General features: G+C 39.1%; 1 protein-coding gene across 2 annotated transcripts in view; it reads left to right on the top strand.

The window, feature by feature from the left end:
- KL (klotho) overlaps positions 1-26,204 on the top strand; it is a 45,858-nt gene that overhangs the window by 15,878 nt on the left and 3,776 nt on the right. For both annotated transcript variants that reach the window (XM_032442140.1, XM_015852031.2), the window contains 3 exons: positions 14,998-15,508; positions 19,265-19,533; positions 22,370-23,486. In XM_032442140.1, the coding sequence (XP_032298031.1) occupies positions 14,998-15,508; positions 19,265-19,533; positions 22,370-23,486 (1,897 nt within the window). The remainder of the gene's footprint in view (positions 1-14,997; positions 15,509-19,264; positions 19,534-22,369; positions 23,487-26,204) is intronic.

Below are 26,204 nucleotides of genomic sequence, written 5' to 3'. Positions count from 1 at the left end.
TGGGGAAATAAACAAATATACTTCCAAAACCAATTAATGTTTTTTTGTCTGATGTGTCAAGAATTATGATCATGTTGAGCTCTGAGATTCTTAGACAGGAAAGATAATAAGGATGAGAGTTAGGTATAGTTAACTATAGGTACAGTGGGCCCAAAATACTGTGAACTTATGGTATCAGAATCAAGCTGATAGCTCTCTGTGATAATTGGTTATCTAGAGAAAGAAAAGAAGATAAACCTAATCTCTATCTCAGTAAGGCAGTTGAAATGTCTGTATTGGATGATGTTTCCAGCAGAGATGAGGAATTATCTTACTAGAACATGGCTTATTTACCTGAACAAGAGCACTGGGAGAGAATATACTTGCTTTCTATTAATAGATCAAAGGCAGAAGAAAGCAACTGTCTAAGGCAAAGGATAGTTTTGGTATAAGAACAAAAGTGTTTAGACTGAACATGAATAAACTTAACTTGAAAATTGTAATAAAAAAAATGGTAACCATTTGTGAAGTATGACTCTGCAGTAGTCTTCCAGAGGGAACAGAATGAACAAAAAGCCTGGCCAATGTCAGAGTGAATCTGCATCAAGTTATGAGTGGGAATATATCATGTATATGCCCATGGCAGCAGAGTGGTGCCCTTGAGGTTCTTCTTAAATGTATAATCCTGTTTTTCTAATCCCCGTCAGGTAGCAGACATGGGATCAGAAGGTGGTAACGACTTTTCAGTGAAGTACTTTTTGTAGCAAAAATTCTCTGAAGTCAGAATCCCTTCACAAAAATACCACTCATCACATTCTTCTCCAATATTAAATGATTTAACAAAGTCTTTCCAGTGCCTTGCTCAGAATGTTTTATACTTTTATGTGAAATCTTTTGTTGGGTCCTCAGTGAAAATGCAGCAATGATTAACTACCATCCTGCAGAATCCTAGTGAGACTCAGATTTAGCAGAACTAACTCCTGCACTGCGGTAAATAAGGCTTGTGCTTCAGAATCAGGACTTTGCTTTCTTTTCCATTTTTTTTTCTTGCAGTGGAGTCATCCCCACAGGAGGGATTATGGAGACAGCACTCAGGGTAGCAATAAACTTCCCTTACTTTACATATATATTAAGTTTATTTAATTAAAGTGTGCTAGACAATATCCTATAAATTGGAAAGAACCAATTAAAAACTGGTGTGAGTGTCTCACTTTACTTTACATGTTACATTGCATGTATTAACATCTGAGTTAGTCACCTTATGCTCACTCTATGCTCTGGGAAGACTTTCAGGGCATGACACTTCTGACCAACTTTAGCCATGTACATTATGAGAAGGTAAATTGGAACCTGAAATTTCCTGATTCTCTCCATGGAGAGTAAAAGAAACTTGGAGTCAACAGTTCAGTCTGTTTTTCACTCTTCTGTAGCAGCATGTGTTCATGTGTGAAAAGCTTTCAGTGAAAATCAAAACTCAGTTAATGCAGGGAACAAGAATTTCTTCTATTTCCTTCCTTCCTTTCTTCCTCCCTTCCTGCCTTCCTCCCTTCATCTCTGCAAAACGCCAGGTGTTTCAAGACCTGCAGCCCCAGATTCAGACCAGCAGCTTGCTTGCCATTGATATTTGGGCATCTGGTTAACGTGAATGCTCGCCACTGATATTTGGGCTATTTGGGCAGTGATTGAACCAAAGTTCCATGTGAGCTGTGCAGTTGGTGAGTTTTTGAATATCTAAAGCATCACACTTATGCAGTGTATCTTCCCCTAAATCTGTTCTATTGTTGTTGTTTTGGTTTTTTTCCCCAATTTCCTTTGTATGTATGATATTCTCATCAGAGATCATGTTGGCATGACTGTAGCTAAAGAAAATCTTTCTCTCTAGGAAAAAAAATGCTGTACAACACTGTCACTACCTTATACACCACACGAGGTCACCCAAAATGAAAGATTATCTTCCTGTTGGATTTTGATGTGAAATACAAAAGATTTCTTGCTTTTATAGAGTTAAGCTGTTTAAGTATGCTTCTGCACAGGACTGTGTGTGCACCATCAATCTAATTGTCTCCATTTGCTGCAATATAGTTCATAGCCTGAAGTGCTGGAGGATTGGTTTTGGATGGAGGTAATCTGGAAACTGCTCTGTAGGAGCATACCTCATGTACTCCAGCTGCTAATCAGCTTCTGGTCCATGGAGTGCTGTAGATAGTGCATCCTCCAATTAATTGGCTCTATGTTCTGTTACTAAAGGAGATGTGGTCACTATCGCTGGAAATTAACCAGCTACATATTATAATTTTATTAGGTACAGGGATACACTTAATCTCCTTTTCTATCGAACAAGCTCAGAGTGTATGTAAGACATCTGGCTGCTTGCATGAGCTTGTACTGCTGTAAAAAACAGACAGGATTTAAAAACAATTCAGTCACTGGGTTTCTTGCTGTTCCTGCCCTCCACTATTGAAGCCTGACATGTCTGCTCTCTAGAAGAGGGACTGTAACACTTTGCCAGTTTGCAGAAACCTGTGTAGCCCTGAGAATGCTTTGATGGATGCTTCATGGACATCTGTTGAGAGGTTTTGCTATACCTGTGTAGCTCTTAATGTCATCTCTGGCTCTGATTTGACCTGCCCCTCTTTAAGGCAGGTGATACTTACATGGTAGTGCCCAGTACTATGGCAGTGAGAGTACAGAGACTAAGTAAGGGTTGCTGGAAGAGGAGCAATTGATCAGTTTTTAAGACTGTATGTATTAAACCAACACACGACCTTTTCTTTATGACTTAGACTAAACAGTTGCCCTGACAACAATCCTTTTCTTTTGCTTTTTTTCTGCCTTCTTTTTCCCTTCCTTTTCCCTTCTTTCTGTAAGAACTGAATAACAACTCTCTTTTACTGTCATTTCTGCCTTGAATTGCTAAGGCTGGGTTTGCAGTACATAGATGACCCTTTCCCTATTCTATATTGCATCATATGTAAGTATGGGATATATTAAAAAATAATAATAAATAAAAGAAACCAATATAGGTCATATTTTTATCTCACCTTCCCTAACATTTAGCTTCCTAACCATTGTGTTAAGATATTTAGTCAATATTATGTCAGCTAAATTAGTTAGATTCCTTGTATTTGTATACGAAGTGAAACCTGGCTTTATTTCCACAGATGATCAACAATATGAGCATTATGTTTATATAGTAAGAGTTGCATAATCTATTTTAAATGTTTCTTGCTTGTTGCAGTTTTCTGTTCTGTAAGATTCCACCTAAAAGCTTAAATGATGGTTTTTATTATGTTCTCAGACTGGAAGAATTCAGCAGGAAAACTTTCATTTGTACGCTTTTGAGTTAATACTCATCTCTGTAGCGGAGAGATTTTATAAATACCATTAAACATGCATTTAGAAACAGACATAAAGAGACTTATTCATATATGAAAAATGTATTTTCATTATTTCAGCAGGCACTGGATGAGGTTCTAAATGCAATTCCCAAACCAGAGGAAATATAAATTGGATCCAGTTTAATCTGTGATTGCAGTACAGCTGAGAGCTTGTGGGAAAACCTGAGTAAATACACATAAATTATCCTTGCCTCTGAAGAAACTGAAAAAGTCAAATTTCTTCTTCCCTTCTCCCTCTGCAATTGGATGTCCCGTTTTGTTCTCCTGTCTCTTACTGATGCCATAGCTCTCTTTGAGTCTTTAAAAATGTGATAATCCAAGATTTTCTCTTGCCCCGCCTGAATCTTTTCCCTATCTTTCCTTGCGCTGAATTTTTTCTCTCCTCTTCTGGGATCTGATTTGAACAGCTGCACTTAATCTGCTGAATGGCTGCTGAGGAGTGCATTGATTCCACTAAATCAACGAGGTTTGTCCAAGGTCTGCCTCCCCCAGTGACTGGGGACACTGATGAGGTGTACCTTTGTCGGGTAAACAGATTTAATTCTTTCACTTTCCCAGATCTTCCTTTCGCAGCCAAACATCATGGATCCACCAACATGAAGAATTATAGCTGGTAATAGATAGTGTATTAATTCAAGCTTTTCAGTCAGACTTGCATAGTGTTGTGAAGATGCACAGACAACTGAGCCATCAAGATTGATTCTTTCTCCTTGATTCTTTCTTCCACGAGTATAACTATTCCCCAATTTGCTCATTTTTTTCTTCTATTTTGCCACAAATCATGAAGTATAAAAGACACAGGTAGGATTACAGCTACATGATATAGAGCTAAGTTCAAAATTCGTGCAGCTGAAGGGGACCACACAAGAGGGATTCCCATCAAGAATGACACTCAGCCTTCTCTGTTGCAGTTGTTATTTCAATATGTTTGGTTTTGCAGTGAGCTGTAATCATTGCTTTTTTGGCTGGTTTTTACAACCAACTGGACTTCAAACACCGCAGAATGCTTTATTATCTGCAACAACCGTGCAAAATCTATTCCAAAAGTTACTGGATTAAAGGTAATGTGCTATACAATTTCAGTGATTTTTGCAACTTAAGCAAAGTTACTGGATAATTGAAATCACACCATTCAGTCAGCTCTGTTAAATGCATGCAAAACAGAACAAAATAGAACAATGAAATAATTTATAGTGATTGCTGTATATTGGGTATGCATACAAACATGGATGCATCTCATATAAACAGTTGCAGACTGATTAGAAAAAGACGGAAGAATTCTGTGTTCACATCTGGTCAAATTATGATCTAAACAGTTGTCTGAAGGCTGAAAATTGGTACCATCCCATATACAGTGCTTATCCTGGTGACCTGCTTTATGCATCTATCTAGAAGGCCAGTTGGAACTTTCTGTCTTATTTTGTGTCCCACTGTCAGTGATGCAAAGCTATGATCTCAGAATGATTACATTTAATTTCCAAGCAAAGTAAATTAGGTTATGATCTCATCAGTGATTGAGCTAGATTTGGACATGAACAACTGCGGTGTATGGTCTGCTACAGTTTATAATATATTGGCTGCGCATACATTGCCTGAATTTGTAATTCCTATAACACAAATGCCTCCATGTTAGCCACTTCCTCCAATTCCTTTTTCACCATTACTGCCCAGTGGCTGTTGTTTTGCACTGAGGAACTAGCAATGGGAAAAGCTACCCACCAGTACATCCATCCAGGGCTCCAGAAATACCTTCCAGAAACCCTGGTTGTCATTACTTAGTAATAATGTATTCAGGTACAGCAGTTACAGTTTTGTTGTGAGATTAAGTACCTACCAATCAATACTGGCAACCATGGAGCTGTTATCTTTGGGCTGAAGACAGAAGGCATCTAACTTGTACAGCAGAAGCATTTACTATATTACACATTCGATAATTCTGTACCCATTATTTAATATCTTCTCCCAGAGGGAACGATCTTCTGCTCTTCTAGCCTCCTTAAGGTGACTTTTCCTATGAACAGATTGGATGAGATCCCATGGCATGCTGTGGAACCACCTATTGTTGCAGTTCATTGTTCTCCTGAGCCCACAGTACTGATAGTCTTAAATAGACTGAGTTTGCTAATTACACCTTTCACCCACTCTGCAGTTTCTTGATCTTCCCATTATGTTAGCACTAAGTCTAGCAGGAGCATCTCATGCTTCTTTTCATACAGTATGAACCGAACACCTTTCCTTACAGTGGGGTGATGGCATGCACATAAAGTGGCCCAGTTGGGACAGCATTCCCATTGTGGCTACTAGTACTGGCCTTCTTTGTGCGCTGAAGAGGTCAAATTTTGTCCCAATCTCCACTTCCATCACTGTAAGGTTTTAATGACTTAGTTAAAGTCTTAATCATATCTGCAAACATGATATAAAATCATAGAGAAAAACGAACAAACAAGAACAGAACTGAGCTCATGCAGACTTGTAGAGCAAGGGGTCTCATAAGTTGATACTCATTCATAAAATCTACATTACTGGGGTTTCTTGCTGTCTTTCTCCTGGAAAATTCTTTTAGCATTAATTTGCACACAAAATGTTCTCGCACACCTCCAGGGGTAGTTCCATACTTCAGCAGGGCCAGTTTGTTTTGAATCCACTGCTTTGTCCAGGTTAAGATTTTAGGTTAATCATTCACACCAGAGCGGAGTTCTTCTACCCAGGCTGCTTTTAATCCAGGCATATCTGGGTTCTTTAGGGTAATGAGTAGTCTAGGCTCTTTATTCTGTCATTTACACCCCAAATTATAGATTGTCTTTAACATCTTTCTGATCCGTGTTGTGATACAGGTAGATAGATGAATCCCAGCAAGTAGGAATACCTCTCTGTGACTTCCTTGTCTGTCCAGGACACATAGTTAAAATGGGCTTTAGTCCTCTGTCTTTACTTCTATCTCGTTAATGTAGTTTTTCTTCCTAACACACAATTTTAATTATGGGGAATTAGCCTTTTTTCTTTGTTTAGCTTTTGCCAGTTTCTATGAGACTTTTCAAAGCATTCTTTTCATGCACTTCTACAGCTTTTCCCTAGATCAGATTGCTGTCTGGGTTACCCACTGAACCATCAGAAATGCTGTCTCCCTGGTAAACTATTGGGATGGCAAATATATACCAGCAATGTGTAGAACAAGCATTTCCAAATGGTACATTGAAGAGGTGAATATGCACAGATGGGTGTATTAGTCATTTTTTTCCAGAATTTCTCCCCATTACGGTACACAAAACGTGTTTTTCATATATTCATTTAAACCTTTTCAGTCTACATGTAACCAAAAAGTTGTTTCTTTTTTTCAACTGACAGATACATTAGTGTAGTTGTCCCCCTCAGTGTGACTTGCAGAGCAGCCCCTTGTCTACTTTATCTTTTGGCTCCTGCAGTAGTATATAGAGAATTGTGAGTTCTGGAGTTCTTGGAGCAATGCCCTGTAGTCTGAGGTCTGAGAGATTCCTGCAGGAGATGCTTCTTTCTCAACTATTTTGTTTCCGTTGCTATGCACTTTGTATAAAACTGGATGAGACCAAGGTTTTGATCAGGAATTGATGCCTTCTCCTTACCAGTACTATTACAAGTTTTCTCTTTTCCAGTTGGCTTTTACCATCTGTTTAATCTCAGTGCTGTGACTCAGGATTATTTTGTCACTGTTAAATATTTTATATTTAAATATTTTATATTTAAAATTTATTTATATATATTTTATATAATATTTATATTCCAGAAATATCACAGGTCACTTTTATTTGGGTTTTATGTGCTTAACTTTTGTGCTCGCTGATGTTTCTAACATGCTTCCTCTTCAACCAGAGTGTGACTTAAAATCCTTTAATATTCCTGTTTCTTTCTGGGTAATAACACATTCAGTTGCCACGACCTTTATCACTTTTCCTGGTAAAGATTCTTCCAAACTTCTGATGTTTTTTTTCATACTTTTTCTAACACATATATTTCCAATGATTATCAACTCTTGCAAAATGGTATTATTATCTTGGTTTTCACCATAGACAGCAACATAGAATCATAGAATTGTTTGAGCTGGAAAGGACCCTTAAAGGTCCAACTCCTCTGCAGTGAGCAGGGACACCTACAGATCCATCCAGTGCTCAGAGCCCCATCCAGCCTAATCTTAAGTGTCTCCACAGATGAGGCATCCAGCATCTCTCTGAGCAACCTGTGCCAGTGTCTTAGCACACTGATTGTAAAAAACATCTTCCTTATATCCATCTAAATCTCTCCTCTTTTAGTTCAAAGCCATTTCCCCTTATCCTACCACAACACACTCTGCTAAAGAGTCTGTCCCCTTCTTTCTTACAGCCTCCCTTCATATACTGAAAGGCCACTCTCAGGTCTCCCCAGAGACTTCTCCAGGGTGAACAACCCCAGCTCTCTCAGCCTGTCCTCACTGAGGAGGCATTCCATCCCTTGTATGTGCAGTTCTGTGTAGTTGCTTTTGTGGATTACATATAAATTCTCCATGTCTTTTCCCTCACATCTTTTTTAGTTGGTATTTTTGTGTGTGCTTGAGCATGTCAGCAGGGTTGGAAACTGACCTGCCCACAAGATCCTTGTGCTCTGGTAGATGACTTTGCAGGCCAGTCTCACTTCTGGAGCTTATATATGTGTATTCAGCTTCAGTGCTTCCAAGCCAGTTTTGATAGCAGAGATTATTTCTCAATCATCCACTAAATAGTGCCTGAGTATTGTGTCCCAGATTCCAATCAGAGTCAAGTCTTTTATCAGGGACTAATTTAGGCTCCCTTCAGTACAGTAAGATTGTCTTTCAGCTTTAAATCACGCAGACTGCTCTGTACTTTTATCTTCTTTTTGTACTCTGCTTAAGAGTCTCTCATATCTTTAATATGCACATGGGTCACAACATTCCTTGAACTATTTTAATGCAGTTCCGTAATTAATCTTTTCTGTCAGAGGTAACGGAAAATGATTAAACACATCAAGTGTGTCAGAAACATTTGTTGTCAGAAATAAAGCTATTTTTATCTTGTCTCCCATTGCTTCTCAAAGTCAGATGCTGCCTAATTCTTTTCCAGATGACCTTTATATTTTCAGAGCGTCTCATGAGACCCATAGCTGCTTTCCCAGCTCGCTCCTCTTCTGATGCTTTGGTTTGCTCAGACAGAACGTGGGCATCAGCGGGTGGTGCCAACCCACGTGTGGGGTGAGCAGATGGAAATGCACACTTCTAATCACACTCCTCATCTGGCAATTAAGAATGGCTTGGGTGAACTGTGGCCTAGAATCTTCCGCCTTTGCCATTTGCCTGAATTACTCAGGTGCAGGTGATGACAAAAATGAGGTGAGATGAATTTCCCCCCTGGGTGGGTATGGTTGTGTTTGTTCAGCCTCTGATGGTGATAGTGGGATTTGCAGGGCAGGTGTGCATCATCCAGCTAATGCTCCCCAGGGTTTCATGGCCTTGCAAGACCGGATGAGATTCAGAGAGCTCTGTGCCTTTAGACAAATATTAAATGCCATTTTTTGGTGCTATTTCTTAGAGATGAGAGTCATACCAAGCAGAGGTATTGTTCTGGAGTTAATACACTGCTCTAGAAGTTAACATACTGGTTTAATTTTTCTTCTTCTACAAGTGCCATAATATCTCTGTTTGCTCTTCTTAAAATAGGAATGATATTGCTTCCTTCCTTCTGTATGGCAGAAATTCATCCATGTTTGGGTGGCATGAATGTGTTACCATGACCCGAACAGCCAAAAAAACCCATGATTAAATTGCAATAAGAAAGGAAGTAAGACAAAACAATGTAGTTCAGGGGTTCTGTCAACTCTAAAAGCTAACATTGCAGCAAACTGCACATTAAATATTTATACACTTAAAAATGTTCACTTAGCATCCCGCATTTCATTTACAGGTCTAACTTTCTGGTTCCACGTTGTTGAAATTGGTCAAAAATACCAGATTAGTTGAATCAATTATTTGTGACTAATAGACTTTATCAGTAAACTAGAAACTTAGGTATTTCTGAAAAAATATAGAAAAGAAAATGAAGTAATTACATGACTAGCATATTATCTACAACAGTGTGAAGGTTCTATCATATTGGCTCTAGACTGTAGGAAAATTCTCAAGCAGTTTCTAAATTTCCATGTCTGTTATTCAGTGCTAAGAATATAATTTTCTTGTGAAAGACGATGTTTGTCAAATCACTGTCTGGGTAAAACCTACTTCACTTTGGGTCTAAGAGTGAAACATTACATTAAATTGTGACTTTTTTTTTTTTTTTTTTTGTATCTTCTGATTAAAATACGTGTTTTTGATGAAATGGGGAGAAAAAAGTGATTTCATCTTTCCTCTTCTTGGTACGAGGTATATTCTGACTAATAATGCACTAAAGTTTCCCATACCATTCTAATAAGTATACTCATTTCAGAAGAGCTTTTGATACAGGACTGAATAATGACATTTTTGTTGGAGATACATCAGTCTGCCTTCTAGTAATCAAAAATCCTTTGCACATCTTTTCCAATTAACTCTTCTCTTTGTATTACAAAATGAGTTTTAGTAACACTTCCCTATTCAGCTTCATTAACATGCAAATAGAGTGTTAAAACAGATAGTTCATCTGAGCATGGAGACCAGGTAATTTGTGCAGTTTATTTGAGAAATGAATGGTATTATTATTGGTTGAGAAAACACACAGCTGGAAATGGAGGCAACTTGTTCTAGAGGAATGAGCACAAATTACTCAATCATAGCGTTCCCAATTATAATTCTTGATTTGCTGTTGTGAAGGTTATGCATCGTGATTGACATAAGCACTGAGAACTTGTAGGATGTCACATGTCAGTGCCAGACCCAAGAAGTTCTTAACCATCTTGAGAAGTAATTCGGAGTAGTCAGACAAGCAAATGTCTGTATGTTACTAAACTGACTTTACCTAATGATTCTTGGCCTTCATAGCCCAGCACTTGCAGCAGAGTAGGACATGACAATGACATATTATTATGAAGACTGTTTGCCTATGTTTAATTATTTCTGCTACTACTGCAGGAACTTGGACATTGTAGACTGGACCATGCTATGGCTTTTCAGCCTTGGAAATGTGTTTGATACTTCATCCAGGCTGAACTAGATCATTACTGGGCTGATAAATACCAGAGTTTCACGGGTTGAACTATAGGTTGAGCATTATTTGAATAGATATATTGTATGGGAAAATTACAGGAGAAAAATATATTGACTTGAAAACAGGTCTATGCCAGAGCCTGAAATATGAATTAAGTACAATGATGTGGCTGGGCTTAGACAAGGACAAGCTTCATCTTGAGAGGTTTTTTCCATTTTTCTGGTGATATTATTTTAGTGCTGTAAGAATTTTAAGGGTAAAGTAAGTGTTTAAAAGCTTAGCTGAGATTATGTTCCCAAAGAACGTACCATAGTGAGCACAGAGTCCCCATAGTAACTGGCAGCTTTCCCAGTATTAGCTTAGCTCAAGTCTAAGAATGTAGGGGAGTATCCCCAAAAAAGGTGTCAGTCAAGTGTTTGGTATCTAGCAATGCATGCTGCTGCCTGAAAGCAACTAATAATGATAAGACCATCCAAATTCAGCATCCTCAAAACCAGAACACAAGCTGTAGCAGTTAGTTCTACTCAAAACACATGGGTGACTGTACAGCTCTTGTAACTAGCCTTTTTTGGTAAGGTTTTCCAGTCAAGCCAAGTGAGCTGTCAGCACCATACACCTGCTTGAGCTAACAAGGAACAAACTAAGAGTCATCAGCAACTTGAAAGAATCCTACTTGTTATTTGTAATGAAAAGTATTGAAGTGTGGTTTGCCATGATCTTAATCCTAGTCAACTGTGAACTCAGATGTGTTCTAAGGAAGTCAATGAGATGAACAAGTGAGATTTTAGATAAATATGAAGTAATCAATAGTAGGCTGGCTTATGCTTTTCTGTGCTGTCCCTCTTGACATCCCGGTCACCAAATTGGAGAAAAATGGATTGGATGGAAGGACCACTTGCTGGATAAGGGTGGATGGTTACACTCAGGGAGTTGCGATCAACGGCTCAATGTCCAAGTGGAGACCAGTGACAAGTGGCATTCCTCAGGGATCAGTGCTGGGACTGGTGCTGTTTAACATCTTTGTAGGCAACATGGACAGTGGGATCAAGTGCACCCTCAGCAAGTTTGCAGATGACACCAAGCTGAGTGGTGCAGCTGGCACACTAGAGGGAAGTGGACATCCAGAAGAATTTGGACAGACCTATGGCAGGGGGGCTGGAACTAAATGATCTTAAAGGGCCTTTACAACCCAAACCATCCTATGATTCTATGATTCAAGCCACCCTAGGATATTCTGTCTAGCCTCCAGTTGCTGCTCCAAAAGAGCATGATGTCCATTTGGGTTCTGAATCAAAACTGCCAGCCTTTCTATGGTCTCAAATGGTCCTGAGCATCTACACTTACTTATAATCCTAACCTGTAAACTTCTGGGACTTAGTCGGTAGTCCTGCTGAGTGCCATGATATGGTCTTTGTACTGTACCACTGAATCAACCTCCAGATTTCATTAAGTAGATCGACTTGAGTGGGATCTCCTTAACTCAGTATAGGTAGTGCCATATGAGTTTTCCCAGGCTATTTAGGACTTTTACACGGAACAGCCATCAATCTGGAGTGAAGAACAGATGTAAATATTCAGGTAGCTGAGAGGAGCCAGAGTCTACAGCAGTAGCCTGGGCATCTAGCTTACATGTGGATGGCAGAATTTGAAGTTTCTTCAGTTCAGACTGAGTCAAACCCTAGCAGTGGGATTGTATTTGCATGAAGATAGGTATGCATGTGCAAACTATCATTCATCACATTCTGTAGTACGCCAGGCATCTCTGTAGGGCTGGCAGGTTTAGCTTAGAATTTGTACAGGACCCTGAGCTTTCTGAAACTGCATCTGAAGGCTGGAGTATTTGAAGTATCTATAGCTGTGCTAGACATTTTAGGAAAAGTAATCCTGTCCCAAGTATCCAGAGACTCTGTTCTGTCATGGCTCGTTCCAGCTTTATTTCTGTGCATGTCTGAACTACTCCATTAAACTATGTGCACCAGGCCTGGGAACTGTAATGCCCTATTTTCTATGTTTGGCTGGTTTATATGGATAGTATACATTTATGTGTAGTATAATTCCACTTCATGCACACTTCAGGAAGTAAACACTTAAAAGGACTTCCTCTCACCTGCTGTCAGCTGTCTGTAGATCATAAGTAAGTTGTCTAAACTAAATGATTGGTTTTGTCTGTCAGCAGTGGAAAGAGATGCACTCCCAAAGAATGACTGACTCATCCTGCTTATTTTTAACACCGGCCTTCCCTTTTTCTATAGAGACAGACTAGATGACCATCTTACGAGGTAAAACTGAATGAGATAATCTCGTATTTTTTCACTTCATATTTTTTTTGTCATTGTTATAAGACAGTGAACAGTACCTCTTCATGGAAAAGGTTGGCCTGTGGGATTCCCTCCTTCCTTGCTTCACTGTCCTATCAATAATGTATCTCCAGACATCTTGTGACCTTGCAAGTGGTGACATATTTGTTCCCAATGATATTTTAAAAATCATGTTTATGATGATGGTTGGTCATAGTGCCTAATGTCTTTCGTTCTGTTGTCAGCACGGTGGTGCTTCAGTGTAAAGTTAAGTAAGTGCCAGTTGGCATCATTCTTGTCATGAGACTTTGAAGTGGTTGCTATGTTCAGTTTCTCACTAGCATCTAAAGTAATTGTAATATAGTTCTTTGGGTTTCAGTGACCATTCTAAAAGGGCATGGCATCAGTTTCCTCTGCTGGTGGTGTCAGATGCACATATGTTTTAAACACCCCATGATGACTCAAAAACAGTAGGTTTCTGTATGGGAGCAACTGAACTGAGCCCTAATTATTGATCTTACTTTTAGATGTCCTTCACTTGCAATTGAAATTCTGCAAGAACAGTATAATGATAGAAGTAATTGTTTTTCCTTGGTAATGGGCAGTATATATGTAAAAATGATTAATAACCTTAACTGTTCAATGCTTTTAACAAGAGTTGCAACTGGAAACCACTGCAGTTGAAAGCTTGAATGGTAAGAGTGAATGGAATCTATAAACAAAAGTTATGATGGTAATGATAAAATTTGCTAACATACCACCTGCATGAATTGGAAGACTGGTTTCCATATGGCTTTTATTCCATGGAGGACTGAGAAAATACCTGTGACATTTTGATTAATAGTCTGTCATATATTCAGCACACCTGGATGGCAAGAATGAAAATTGGTGTCATCACAACATAATATGAACAAATACTAACCAATAAGTCTCAGAATGCAAGTGTAAACTGGGGATAGTTATCAGGTAGAGTTTGTTCTAATGAAGAGGTCCCATTTCTTTTGTCTTTCAAGCAATTACCTAGAAAGAAGCATTACAATTTCTACTAATGTGAAGATGACAAAAAGATATGATGTTGATTCATAGATCTGTCAAAATTTGATTAGCTGGGTGCAGAGAAAAATATATTTTAGGTGGTGAAGTGCTCTTGAGATATCATGGTATTTTAGATGAGTATTTGCTCACAGTGTAATGCTATGGCCACGTAAGCAGAAACAGTGTATTAAATTATCTCTGGTTTCACTGCTGGCAAGACTATCACTAGCGTATTATGTCTAATCCTGCTTCTGCAGTTTGAGATGGATGATGACAAATTGGAAGAGATTCAGAGCACAGCGAGAGTGGTTGCAGGGCTTGAAACTACGCCTGAAGATAATGAAAGGCTCCAGGAACTTAATCTATTTAGCTTTCAAAGGGAACATCGAGAGTCTGTTTCAACTAACTCTGTAAGATCATGGGGAAGAAATTTGGTTGGAAACATCCCATAGTAGCAGATGAAGTTGTACCAAGAGTCAAATGGTTGAAATTTGATGCTTGAGATAAAATAGCAAATTTTAATGAATAAGTTAAATTGAATTATTGGAATAATTCTTCAGCTGCAGAGATAAATTGTTTGTTTTTTTTTTTCTTTTTTTTTTCTTTTTTTCTTCCTTCCATAGACTTTTCTAAAACCAGTTTGATATTTTTTCCTATATTGTGTGTTTTAGTTCAAACAGGAAAAGGTTTGCAGGTTTTCTTTGTCTTTAATTGTTTGAGTGATCTCAGTAAATTGTACAAATAGGCCTGACTCCTTCATACATCAGTGAATCTGCAAGTGAAGTGATATTTATGTAAAGAAAACACTGTTTGAAACATGCTTAGTTAAATGCACTTTTGTTTTTGGAAGTGCTGGAAATATGTCCAAACTCAATAATAAAAGCTAACAAAGATGTCTAACTGATTACTGAAGATGTGTTCAGTGTCTGGAATTGTATCTGTCTGCAGAGCAACTGAGGATTTGTCTTTTGTTATTATATTAATGAGAAGTTAAATTAGGAGTTGTAAACTGCTGATGAATCAATAACATCAAACCCTCAAATGCAACGTTTATGTGGCCATTACATGACACTGGATTGCATTTGGGACAAATTACAATACTTAAAGTGGAACTTTGGGCATGTTAATCATGGTCTTTCTTTTCCACAGGCACACGCTAAAGTCTGGCATCTATACAATGATCATTTTCGGCCAACTCAAAAAGGAAGAGTCTCCATTGCCCTTGGCTCCCACTGGATAAAACCTCAACATATGACTGAAAAAAATATAAAAGAATGTCAAAAGTCCCTTGATTTTGTGCTTGGCTGGTTTGCTAAGCCCATATTTATTAATGGCGACTACCCGGAGAGCATGAGGAGTAACCTTTCATCTCTGCTGCCTGAATTCAGTGAAGAAGAGAAGATGTACATCAAGGGAACAGCTGACTTTTTTGCTCTTTCTTTTGGAGCTACCTTGAGTTTCCAACTCTTGGACTCTCACATGAAATTCCAGCAGTTGGAATCAATAAGCTTGAGGCAGCTTCTTTACTGGATAAGCACTGAATACAACAACCCCCCAGTATTCATCGTGGAAAACAGCTGGTTTGTTTCTGGTAGCACCAAGAGAGATGATGCCAAATATATTTACTATCTCAAGAAGTTCATTATGGAAACCTTGAAAGGTAGGAATGAGATTGTATTAATATGATGTGCTTGTCAAAATAATTATGCAAAATAACAGCCTAAAGAGATTTCTTTTTTTTAAAAAGGCTGAAATCTAATTTGGTCTTTAACATTCATGTTGGCATTTATGAAATGAGACTCCAGATCGCTTTCCTGGGTTTGTTCTTTTCATCTCTGGAAGACCCATCACATCTGCAGGGAGCATTTAGTGAGCTCCATGCAGCTGCCTTGAAGTCAGTAGGAAAATTTCAGCTGTCTTTGGTGGGAGGAAGTGCAAACTGTGTGAACTGAACTCTCAATGGACCTAGGGAAATTTATTATGTTATTTATTAATAATTACCTTCCACATCTTTGGTGTATATGTATTCAAAATTTCACAATACGTACGTGGAAAATACTATCCAATAGGAGTTCCCGTGCAAAAAATATATAGGTAAAAAAATGCTTTTCATTCTGCATCTCAGTTTTGCACTTGTGAAAATGTTACATTAATGCAGTTCTCAATGTCGATCACAGTAATTTGAATTTATATGAGCTTAAGGAGAACTGAGCGTTATGTAGTCTACATTGTTATTTTGTCCACAGTAAGGGAAATGCACTACTTTGTTACTATCTGTTTTATTATTTCCTTGTGCCAAAACTAATTCTTTCAGTCCTCATCAGTGAGTTGCTGGGGTTCCAACTTCCATGTTCATCATCTTTAATTTGTTAATTTACAAATTAATATTTGACTTTCAGGTCTACAGTTTACTTTTCAGGTTGTAAAAACAGCTTTCTTATAGGTATTTCTTAAGACAAGAGAGTCATTATGCTACGTTGCCATTTTCGTACATATGACAGGCAGAAACAACTTTCATTGCACTCTAAGCATCACAGAGATGTAGAGTAATATGCTATTTCAGAAACCTATTTCTTACAAATAAATTAGAAGATGAATAAATGCATGAGTCAGTGCATCTGAAATGGCAGTAATAGAAAGTGAAACAGGAACTGTTGTCTGCACAGTATTACTAGTTTGTATGAAGTCAGATGAAATAATAAACTGAAAAGGCTCGAGGGTGGTGACACACTAGAACAGGTTGCCCAAGAAGACTGTGGATGCTCCATCCCTGCAGGCATTCAAGGCCAGGCTGGATGTGGCTCTGGGCAGCCTGGTCTGGTGGTTGGCCACCCTGCACATAGCAGGAGGGTTGAAACTGGATGATCATTGTGGTCCTTTTCAACTCAGGCCATTCTGTGATTCTATGATTCTTATGGCCGATACCCATATTTCTGCTTCACTTATAAAGCCCTGGATATACATACATGATTCTACCTTTAAATGATAGCTGGCTGGAAACAATCTCAATTTACAGAGCAAATAGGAATAACAGCAACAATGACAGTGGTGGTGTTGTCATTATATTAACTTGTGAATTCCAACACAAGTGTCTGTACTTTAAACAGGAAAACAAACAAACAAACAAACAAACAACAACAAAAAACAGAGGACTGGATCTGCAGATGGGACTTTGGCATCATTACAGTGAAAATTATTGCACTCAACTCTTCTGCCCATTAGAATCTGAATTATTCAATGGAAATATCAAAGTTCCCTGTGCAGTACCTATAGAACTAAGTTAAGAATGTAGAGCATATAGAACAGAAGGGCATGATGGTTCTTCTGTGCTGTGTTGACTAGCTGAGAGGATAGGTTATCATCCTAAATTCAGGGAGTAGCAAGAAGAATAGGAAAGGCCAGGCCTCTGTCAGGGCAGGACTGTGCTATTCTCTGGTAATATCGAGGGGCAAAACATAGATCCCTGGGCAAATTCCGTGTGGACATGGACAGTGGGTTTCAGCCACCTCTCCAGGGTGGGACAGCTGCTGAGCATAGGGCGTTAAGGCTCTTTATGTGGTATTGGCTGAGGTGGCTTCTTAGGCTGTTTCTAGACGACTGAGCTGAACAGCACAGGAGCTGAAGTGCTGGTAGGACAGTCAGTGTTGTTTAATCATTAACCCAGTTCTGGCCCAGCTCTGTGCAGCAGCACACGTCTAGGCGTGCTGTGGGGACTGCTCAGCTCAGGCATTATTTCCTGCAAGTCTTATGGACAGTGGTGCTCAGTTTCAGAAACCCATAGAGCTTAGCTTTCAGTGGGTCTAGTTTGCATACTGACAGACACTAAAAAAGAAAAAGCAAAAATAAAAAGGAAGAAAGACAGTCATTTTTGTTGTATTTTTTTTCAGCAATATGCAATTCTCAGGGGAAACTACATTTGTGACTTCTAAACTTGCGGAGTCTTTTCAAGTTGCTTCTTTCACAGGCGGCACTTTAAAGCTATTACATTTTGAAAGAATGATTTGAGGAGAACTTTGGAGGTGTTCAGGAAGTGCAGGAGTGCAGTGTGATGACTTACAGAAGGGGTGACGTGCTGTTCAAAGAGAAATTCTGTCTAACAAAGTGGACCTGTGCTGGCTTTTACTCTGCTGGTACAGCAGATGTCATCATGTGTATGAGCAGAGGTTAGAAAAATACCAGCATATGCCAAACATAAAAGAATGATGCCTTTAGGAGGAGACGTGTTCCACTTCCTTAGACATTTTCTCATGACCTGTGATAGAGACTGAGCCAAATTTGTAGTTTATATAACCACAGCTAATTCAATTGAATCAAACAGGGTTACAGTCAAGAATCCATGTGGGCCCTCGTAACTTACTTTAATGAGGTACATTAACAAAACCAGGAAATGAGGATCTTGATACTCTGGTCCCCTGAAACATGCTCTGAGTGTTATTAAGTTGGAAAATATTATATGCAGTCAGTACTCAGTTTGGGTTTACAGAAGATGTTGAGTAATAAAGTCAAACTCCTCTGACTTCTGAGCCAAACTCAAGTTCAAAGGAACATTTAACAGTGCACTTAAATGCATTGCTGAATTAGGTGGGTCTAATTATGTAATTAAAATAAGCACTCTTCTGTGTGCTTTACTGAAGCTGAGCTTTGCTGAGGAATATTTTGCTGAATCTCAGTGTTTGATACAACTTAATGTGAGAATTGCTTGAAATCTCAAAGCTGCAACACTGGCTATACTAACAGTTGACAGTAGACTCTTACTTTAACCTAAAAAGTGTGTGGAATCTCACAAAAGCCAAACAGATGACCTAGAATATATATGTTTACAAATCTTTGAATATTTAAGCTGGAAAACTCTATGCCATAAAATATATGAGGGGATAGAATTAACAGTCTTTACCCAAAAATGTTGTCCAGGCTTTCTTCATCTATATTAATAGTGGAGAGGAATGGGAAAAATGAGACTGTCTGGGTTTGGGGACCAGGTAGTGCTACGCTGGTGACACTTTGGCTCTGGGAGAGCTGCAGCACACGCTTAGCAGAGCACAGCAGTACTGGCTCAGAGGCTGCACACTGTTCAGGCACAGCATGCCCTGCTCCAAGGCCAAGTATTGGCACACCTTGTCAGCAGGGCTGCTTGATCTGCTGCTGCATCACTACTTTTTTGAGTCTGGATTCTTTAAAGCCAAGTCAGGTAGTTTTGCTGACTTGCATAGCATGCCCGTGTGCTGACAGCCTGTCCCAGAGCATCCTTGGTGCAGCTGAAGTATCTTTCTTAAGTGGGCTTTAAAGCAGACCCTAAGATTATACTTATCTGACCTATTGTTCTTATGAGTAAATACTGCATACTTTGCTGATACAGTATAATCTACTCAGGAAAAAAAGAGCCCTGCAGTGAGTTTGGGTTTTGTTCTTTCCTCAGCCATCCGGTACGATGGAGTTAATGTGTTTGGATACACAGTCTGGTCCCTCCTGGATGGCTTTGAATGGCACAGGGGATACAGCATTCGGCGCGGATTGTTTTATGTTGACTTCCAAAGCCACGACAAAAAGCTGATACCAAAATCTTCTGTCTTGTTCTATCAAAAGCTGATAGAAAAAAATGGCTTCCCTCCTTTGCCTGAAAACCAGCCCATAGCGGGAGTCTTTCCCTGTGGCTTTGCCTGGGGGATTGTTGACAACTACATTCAGGTAAGTCTGACGGTGCAGCCAGTAGGTTCTCCAGCCAAACCACTGGACAAGATCATGTTGGTAAATTTGCTGAACGAGGACTTTGCTGGCATATATTACTACAGCACTGCAAGGAAATGGGTGTAAGACTTACAGCAAACACTGTGCCTTTCATCCTTCACTAGACTTTCTTTGTGTGACCAAGGAGAGCCGGTCTAGCATACAGTCTAGGAAAGAATGACCTAGAAAAACGTATAGAAGGGAAAGGGTCTGATGCGCTTTCTTGGATATGTTGAGTGATGTGTTACTGAAGTCAGTTCTAATTCTATTTAATGGAAGTTGCTTAGATGTGCTAAAGCGTGTTTCTAAAGGTCCTAATTTATGAGACTGAGAGTGTCACTACTCTTTCAAGTCAATGGCAATGTGTTTGCCTGCTGTGGTTATGCATGTTATAGAAAATTTCCTGAAAACTCCCAGTGCTTAAAATGGTTTGTTTCCACATCTCATTTGTATACACTTTGGCACCCTTGTTAGAGGACTTATGTGTTAAAAAGAAAAAAAAAAAAAAAAGTAAATTACTTGAATTTAGATAAAATTCCTGTATTCCTTCCTTGCCCTTTAGTATAGAACTGTGTCTGACTGAAGCTTCAGCGCCCCTGGATAACACGCAGACTGAGTGAGGATCCAGTTCATAGCTCTCACTGGTTTTGTTTTTGCTAAATCTGATATTTCAAGAGAACCTTTCAGACATTAAGACTTCATAATGTGTAAGAACTGTAGCTTAGTTACAGTCTCTAACTGTTAGGCTCTGTAATTTGTAGGCGCTGCTTTGGCTTACAGGGCTCCTCCCACCACAGTGAAGATGTGCAGTTAAATTCAGCTCCGAGTATGGGTGCAAGAACAGTACTTTTAATTTAAGTTATCCTCAAATACAGAATATTTCTTCAGGCTGGAGTGTAGGGATTGTTTGTTTTTTCTTACTCCAAAACTAAGATCAAACTTTGTTCTCTTGAAAAATATGGCACCCTCCTTATCTGATACATCGATTTCCAAGAAAATTCAACAGTCATTATCCTCCCAGCTCGTAGATAGATTAGGGACTGGAAATGAAATTGCTGCCTTTGGGATCAATAACTGCTGTAAAGTTACAGAGTCAGTCAGCCTAAGACAGGTAAAAATCCCCCCTATCCCCTAAACCTTCAAAGCTGAATATTTTCATTTCAAAATGCTGTCCAAACAGTTTGTGCTGGTACAGCTTAGGTAGCGTGATTTGTAGATGCATCACAGTGGAAAAACTCTTTTGACAGCATTCCCAGAGTATTAGTGGAAATGCATGCTTTAGTAATCTACAAGGGACAATTCTCCAGAAAAGCAATTTCCCGCAGACACGCTGTTTTTTATTACTTTCTTCTATAAGCACTGCACTGACCTCTCCGGAGAAAATAGCAGCTGATTTTCAGCAGCTCTTTATACAGTCTGCAGTGCCTCAGCTACGAGTTGAACACTGGTTGTAGGCTGACACCTGCTTTTCAAACAGAGGGCAGGACAAGGAAATCTTAACTCTGGGGAGCCTTGCGCTAGGAGAGAGACAGGGACAAATAAACAGATATAAAGGAACAGCACCTTTATGTCTGGATCTTTCTTTTATGCCAGATTATAAAAGAGGATTTTACTTTGTGCAGTATTTTGCATAATTCATTTTTCCATTTTCTAGTCCTTATTATGTTTGTGATACTCACTTAAATTTGAAATTGTAATTCTGTGGGACTTGGAGGAGCTCCTGTCTTATTGTCTGTTGCATGTCATAACAGGCACATCTGACATCTGAAGCCCTAAGACTTACAGGAAAACTGCTTATTGTGGGGTGACATATAGTAATAGGACAAGGGGGAATGGTTTCAAATTGGGATAGGAGAGGTTTAGGTTAGATATCAGGAAGAAGTTTTTCACTCAGAGGGTGGTGACGCACTGGAACAGGTTGCCCAAGGAGGTTGTGGATGCCCCATCCCTGAAGGCATTCAAGGCCAGGCTGCATGTGGCTCTGGGCAGCCTGGTCTGGTGGTTGGTGACCCTGCACACAGCAGGGGGTTGGAGCTAGATGATCATTGTGGTCCTTTTCAACCCAGGCCATTCTATGATTCTATGATACTCAGAGGTCTGAAAAAAAAATCCATCAGAAATTGACATCTTGCTGAAATAAGTTGTAATTGAGTTCTGTACAATTAAATGAAAAAGGACTTCTTTAGCAGGAGAGAAAAAATTTGCTTGTCAGCTGAATTTGTGCTAAAAATCAAGTGCGGAGCTTTATACGTCCTGCATCATAGTCACAAAGAAGAAAAAAAAGACACAGAAATGATGTTACATTCATTATTTATTTTACTCTGCTCAAGGAGTGGTCTTGAAAGAGAAGCCAGTGGGTAATTTACATCAGCCAGAACCTTTGGTGTAGCTTAATCCTGAAAGAAAAACATATTTAAAAAGCCTGTAGCTTTTGCTGCAGATCTGCTTCTCTGGAGATCTGCTGCTGTTTTAATGCTTTAGCCCTGAGCACTCCCTCATTTCTTTGAGTACTGCAGCAATCTAGAGATGGCATAAGCACAGTAACTATTAGCATAAGCTTGTATGGCAAATAGGATGAAAAAGATGTGTAGATTTGGTACTGTTCCGGCATCACATGTTAGCAGAGAATTAATTCTTTCATATGAGCCCAAAATGTTACTGTATCAGAGATCTGATAAGTGCTACACGTACTTTTTGTCTTGCAAAGTTCTGTCAGTGAGTTGTGCCTGATGGTAATGATGTTCCCACACACCTAGAACAAACACCTTGAATCTGCTGTGTTTCTGATTCTACCTAGGTAGACACAACTCCTGCACAGTTTCTTGACCCTAATGTTTATGTGTGGGATGTTCACCAGACAAAGAAGTTAATTAAAGTGGATGGAGTTTTCGCCTCCAAACGCAAGCATCACTGTGTTGACTTCGCTGCCATCAGACTTCAGATCTCTCTCCTGCAGGAAATGCACGTCACTCACTTCCATTTTTCACTGAAATGGTCTTCAGTCCTTCCTTTAGGCAATCTCTCTCTAATCAACCACACACTTGTCCATTATTATCAGTGTTTTTGTAGTGAACTTCTCAGAGTTAATATAACTCCTGTTGTTGCTCTCTGGCAACCTATGGCTGAGAATCAAGAGCTTCCAACATCTCTTGCCAAATATGGAGCTTGGGAAAACTCAGAAACTGTTCAGGCTTTTGTTGAGTATGCAAAATTCAGCTTTGCAAGTCTTGGGGACCATGTGAAATTTTGGATCACAATGAATGAACCGTCTGTGAAAAACTTGACATACACTGCAGGACACAATCTGTTGAAAGCCCACGCAAAAGCATGGCATCTTTATGACAAAGAATTCAGGAGATCTCAGAAGGGTAAAATATCTATAGCTCTGCAAGCTGACTGGGTAGAACCAGCTTGTCCCTTTTCCAGGAATGACCAAGAAGTTGCTGACAGAATTTTAGAGTTTGACATTGGCTGGCTTGCAGAGCCCATCTTTGGCAACGGTGACTACCCACATGTGATGAGGGCATGGCTTCACCGGAGAAACAGCATTGACCTGTATAATTTCCACTTGCCTTCTTTCTCAGAAGATGAAAAGAAATTAATCCAGGGCTCATTTGATTTCTTTGCCTTAAGTCACTACACGACTACCCTTGTGGGCTGGGAGAGAGAAGATGCACTGAAATATGACCACTATCTTGAAGTTCAGATGATCAACGACATCACATGGCTGCACTCCCCCAGCAGAGCTGCAGTAGTGCCCTGGGGACTGCGTAGAATTCTCAGATGGGTTAAATCAAAGTATGGTGATGTCCCAGTTTATGTTATGGCTAATGGAATTGATGATGACCAGAATATTGTGCACGATAAGCTCAGAGTATATTACATACAGAATTACATCAATGAAGCCTTAAAAGGTAAGCTATCATAGGCAGCTTATATGCCACAAATACCACTTTCAGTGTTTATACTTTGTGAAAGATGATGTTTTAATTAAAAAAATAATAATAATAATGAAGCTTTGCTTAGAATACTCCATAAATTATTACACCTTAGTTTTTCCTCTTATTTACAACTGATTGTTGTTACTAAGCATAAGGACGACTGGCCTTGCTTGTATTCTACATAACCCTGCAGAACTTTTTGGTGGGTGCAAGAGCTTTAACTAGATGATGTTATGTGTGTGTAGTCTTATTTTCTTCCTGTTGCAATTCAACTGTTCTGTTTCTTTGTTGCTTCTCTTGTCACTGGTGTAATTCAGAGCTGGATGTGAGTTCTGTTCCTCAGCTGTCTCTGTATCTAATCCAGCAGTTATCTTGGCTCTTCATAACATTTCAGCTCTCTACCTCATATGCTGCTTCCTGGACTGTTTCCTGCTATTCAGAATTCAATCCAGTTGTTCTCTCTGTCTGAGAGGTTCATAAGTTATAAGGTAAAATGGAGGTATTTTGAGTCATCCTGTCACACAATGAAGATATTATTTAGAAAAACTCAAGACCTGGACAAGTTAATTTTTAATGGAGAATTTTCTACACTTCAATATAAGCTGTTTCAGTGTCAAGTTACTCGCCTTTTTCACATATATAACTATTAAAAACTTATTTCTAGTGTTAATTTCTTTGCCTTCAGCTTTCGGCAATTTTGCAATGCATTTCCATGTATTGGCTATCACAAGAAGAAAATAAGCCTCATCAAGCTGTAGGTGTCTCTGTTCATTGCAGGGAGTTGGACTAGATGACCCTTAAAGGTCCTTTCCAACTCAAACGATTCTATGGTTCTATAAGCCACCTTTTATTTAACTCTCTGGCAAATACTTCCAACAAAGCTCTTTGTGTCCCTTAGATAAAACATGATTTAGAATCTTTCAATTATTAAACATTTTCCTGCATGCCAGCATTCTTCATGAGATGTGTAAATTCCAGGTCTGGACATACTGTTCCTACCACAGCCACACCTGTAGATTAAGTGTGTATAATGTTACCTTTTACAATTTTACTCCTCTTTTGTAAATCCCAGAAGCCAATTAGCCCTTTTAGCAGCAGGTTGGTCACATGCAGTCTGTTGCTAACTGCTGTTATCTAGTCGTTAAAGGTTCCCTCCCCTCAGGTTGGAACTGTACTGAATTGTGGTGTTCCTCTATGCCATCCTTGTATTTATTCGTGTTCAAGTACCTCTAACCTACTTGTGAAAAACTAGCTACACTAGCGACGTCCCCAATCTTTGTGTTCTTTGCAAATTTTGTGAGAAATACCACTAAAAGATATAAAATATCTTAGTTGTAAAAGCTATTTTTCCATGACCACCTACTGGGACAATTAACTCTCTGTAATTATATATATAGACTTACCTGCTCTATTTTATGGGCCCACCTTGACCTCATAACATTTTATTTTCTTGATCCAAATGCCATATAATACCAAGTCAGTTGCCTTATGAAGTTGTAAGTATATCGCATCAAACATTACTTGTATTGATCTACTGATCTCATAAAAATGATGTCAAGTTAAGATGTCAAATTAGTTTGACAAGAGTTATTTTTCATAGAGCTAAGCTGATTGGCATTAATCATATGTATCTCCTGTAATTCTTATTTATCAAGCTTTGTATAATCTATCCCATTATTTTAGTAGGTAGTGAAGGATGGCTGGCAGTTCCATCATCGTGTCCACTGCATTAAGTGTTGGCTTTGATTTCCCTGTCCATAATTTCCACCTACTTTAGGAATTAGTCAGCATCCATACTAAGTGCCCCAGAGTTCCTTTGGCAACATTATGAAGTACTGGCTGCATGTTTTCTGCATCTGTAGTTAAAAACATATCTTAGTTGTATTTAGGCTTGTGGTTTCAATCTGTTTGGTTTGTTTGCTTTGTCTCCTTCCTAATACTGTAGGCTGTACCAGTTCTTGAGACGTCTCTAAGTGTGTGAATATGGGCCTTTCTCTCAGTTCCCATTAGTCTGCACATTATCCCATTGTTCACAGAACTTTGTCATTCATACAGCATCACTCAATTACTCCCCATCTCTTCCAAACATTCTGGAAATAGCTACTGTATTTTCCCACTAATAACATAATCCTTGTGTGCAAACCATATTTTCCAAGCTTTCTGCCTTCTTTGTCACAGATGAATATATCCCTGCTAACCAGTCACAATACTTCCCCAGAGCTCTGTCTTCCAAAGAGCTTTTTCACTCTCTGTTCTTCCCCTATACTGTCACTGTGCTTTTGTCCATCTTCTCCTTACACACATAACAAGCTTTTAACCTTGTCCCTCTGACTGACTCAATGTTTCTCCAGGACTTACTTTTTTTTCTGCAAGACAATCAGCACTCACTGAAAGGAAAAGTCTTTTGTCCTTGCATTGGGGTCATGCTAGTATCACCCTGAGTTTCCTGTTCTGCCTTCTTCCAGCTGGTCTCTGGGGCTGCGTATGGCAGCGCTGGCACATTGCTCTCCTGCATCATTCCAGAGGAGCCAATAGGTTTATGCAGATTAAACACTTCCAGGGTACAGTACAGAACTGTTTGGGCTGAGGCTGCATTTTTTTTTGTGTGTGTTTATGTTCATCTTTGCCAACTAAAAATAAAGAACAGCAATAACCATTTATGTGACAGCATTAAATCCACATGTAATTTTA

Source organism: Coturnix japonica, chromosome 1, assembly GCF_001577835.2.
Source record: "Coturnix japonica isolate 7356 chromosome 1, Coturnix japonica 2.1, whole genome shotgun sequence".
In the NCBI taxonomy this organism is placed as follows: Eukaryota; Metazoa; Chordata; class Aves; order Galliformes; family Phasianidae; genus Coturnix; species Coturnix japonica.
The sequence above is the reverse complement of the archived record's forward strand: the minus strand, read 5'-3'. Positions and strand labels throughout refer to the sequence as shown.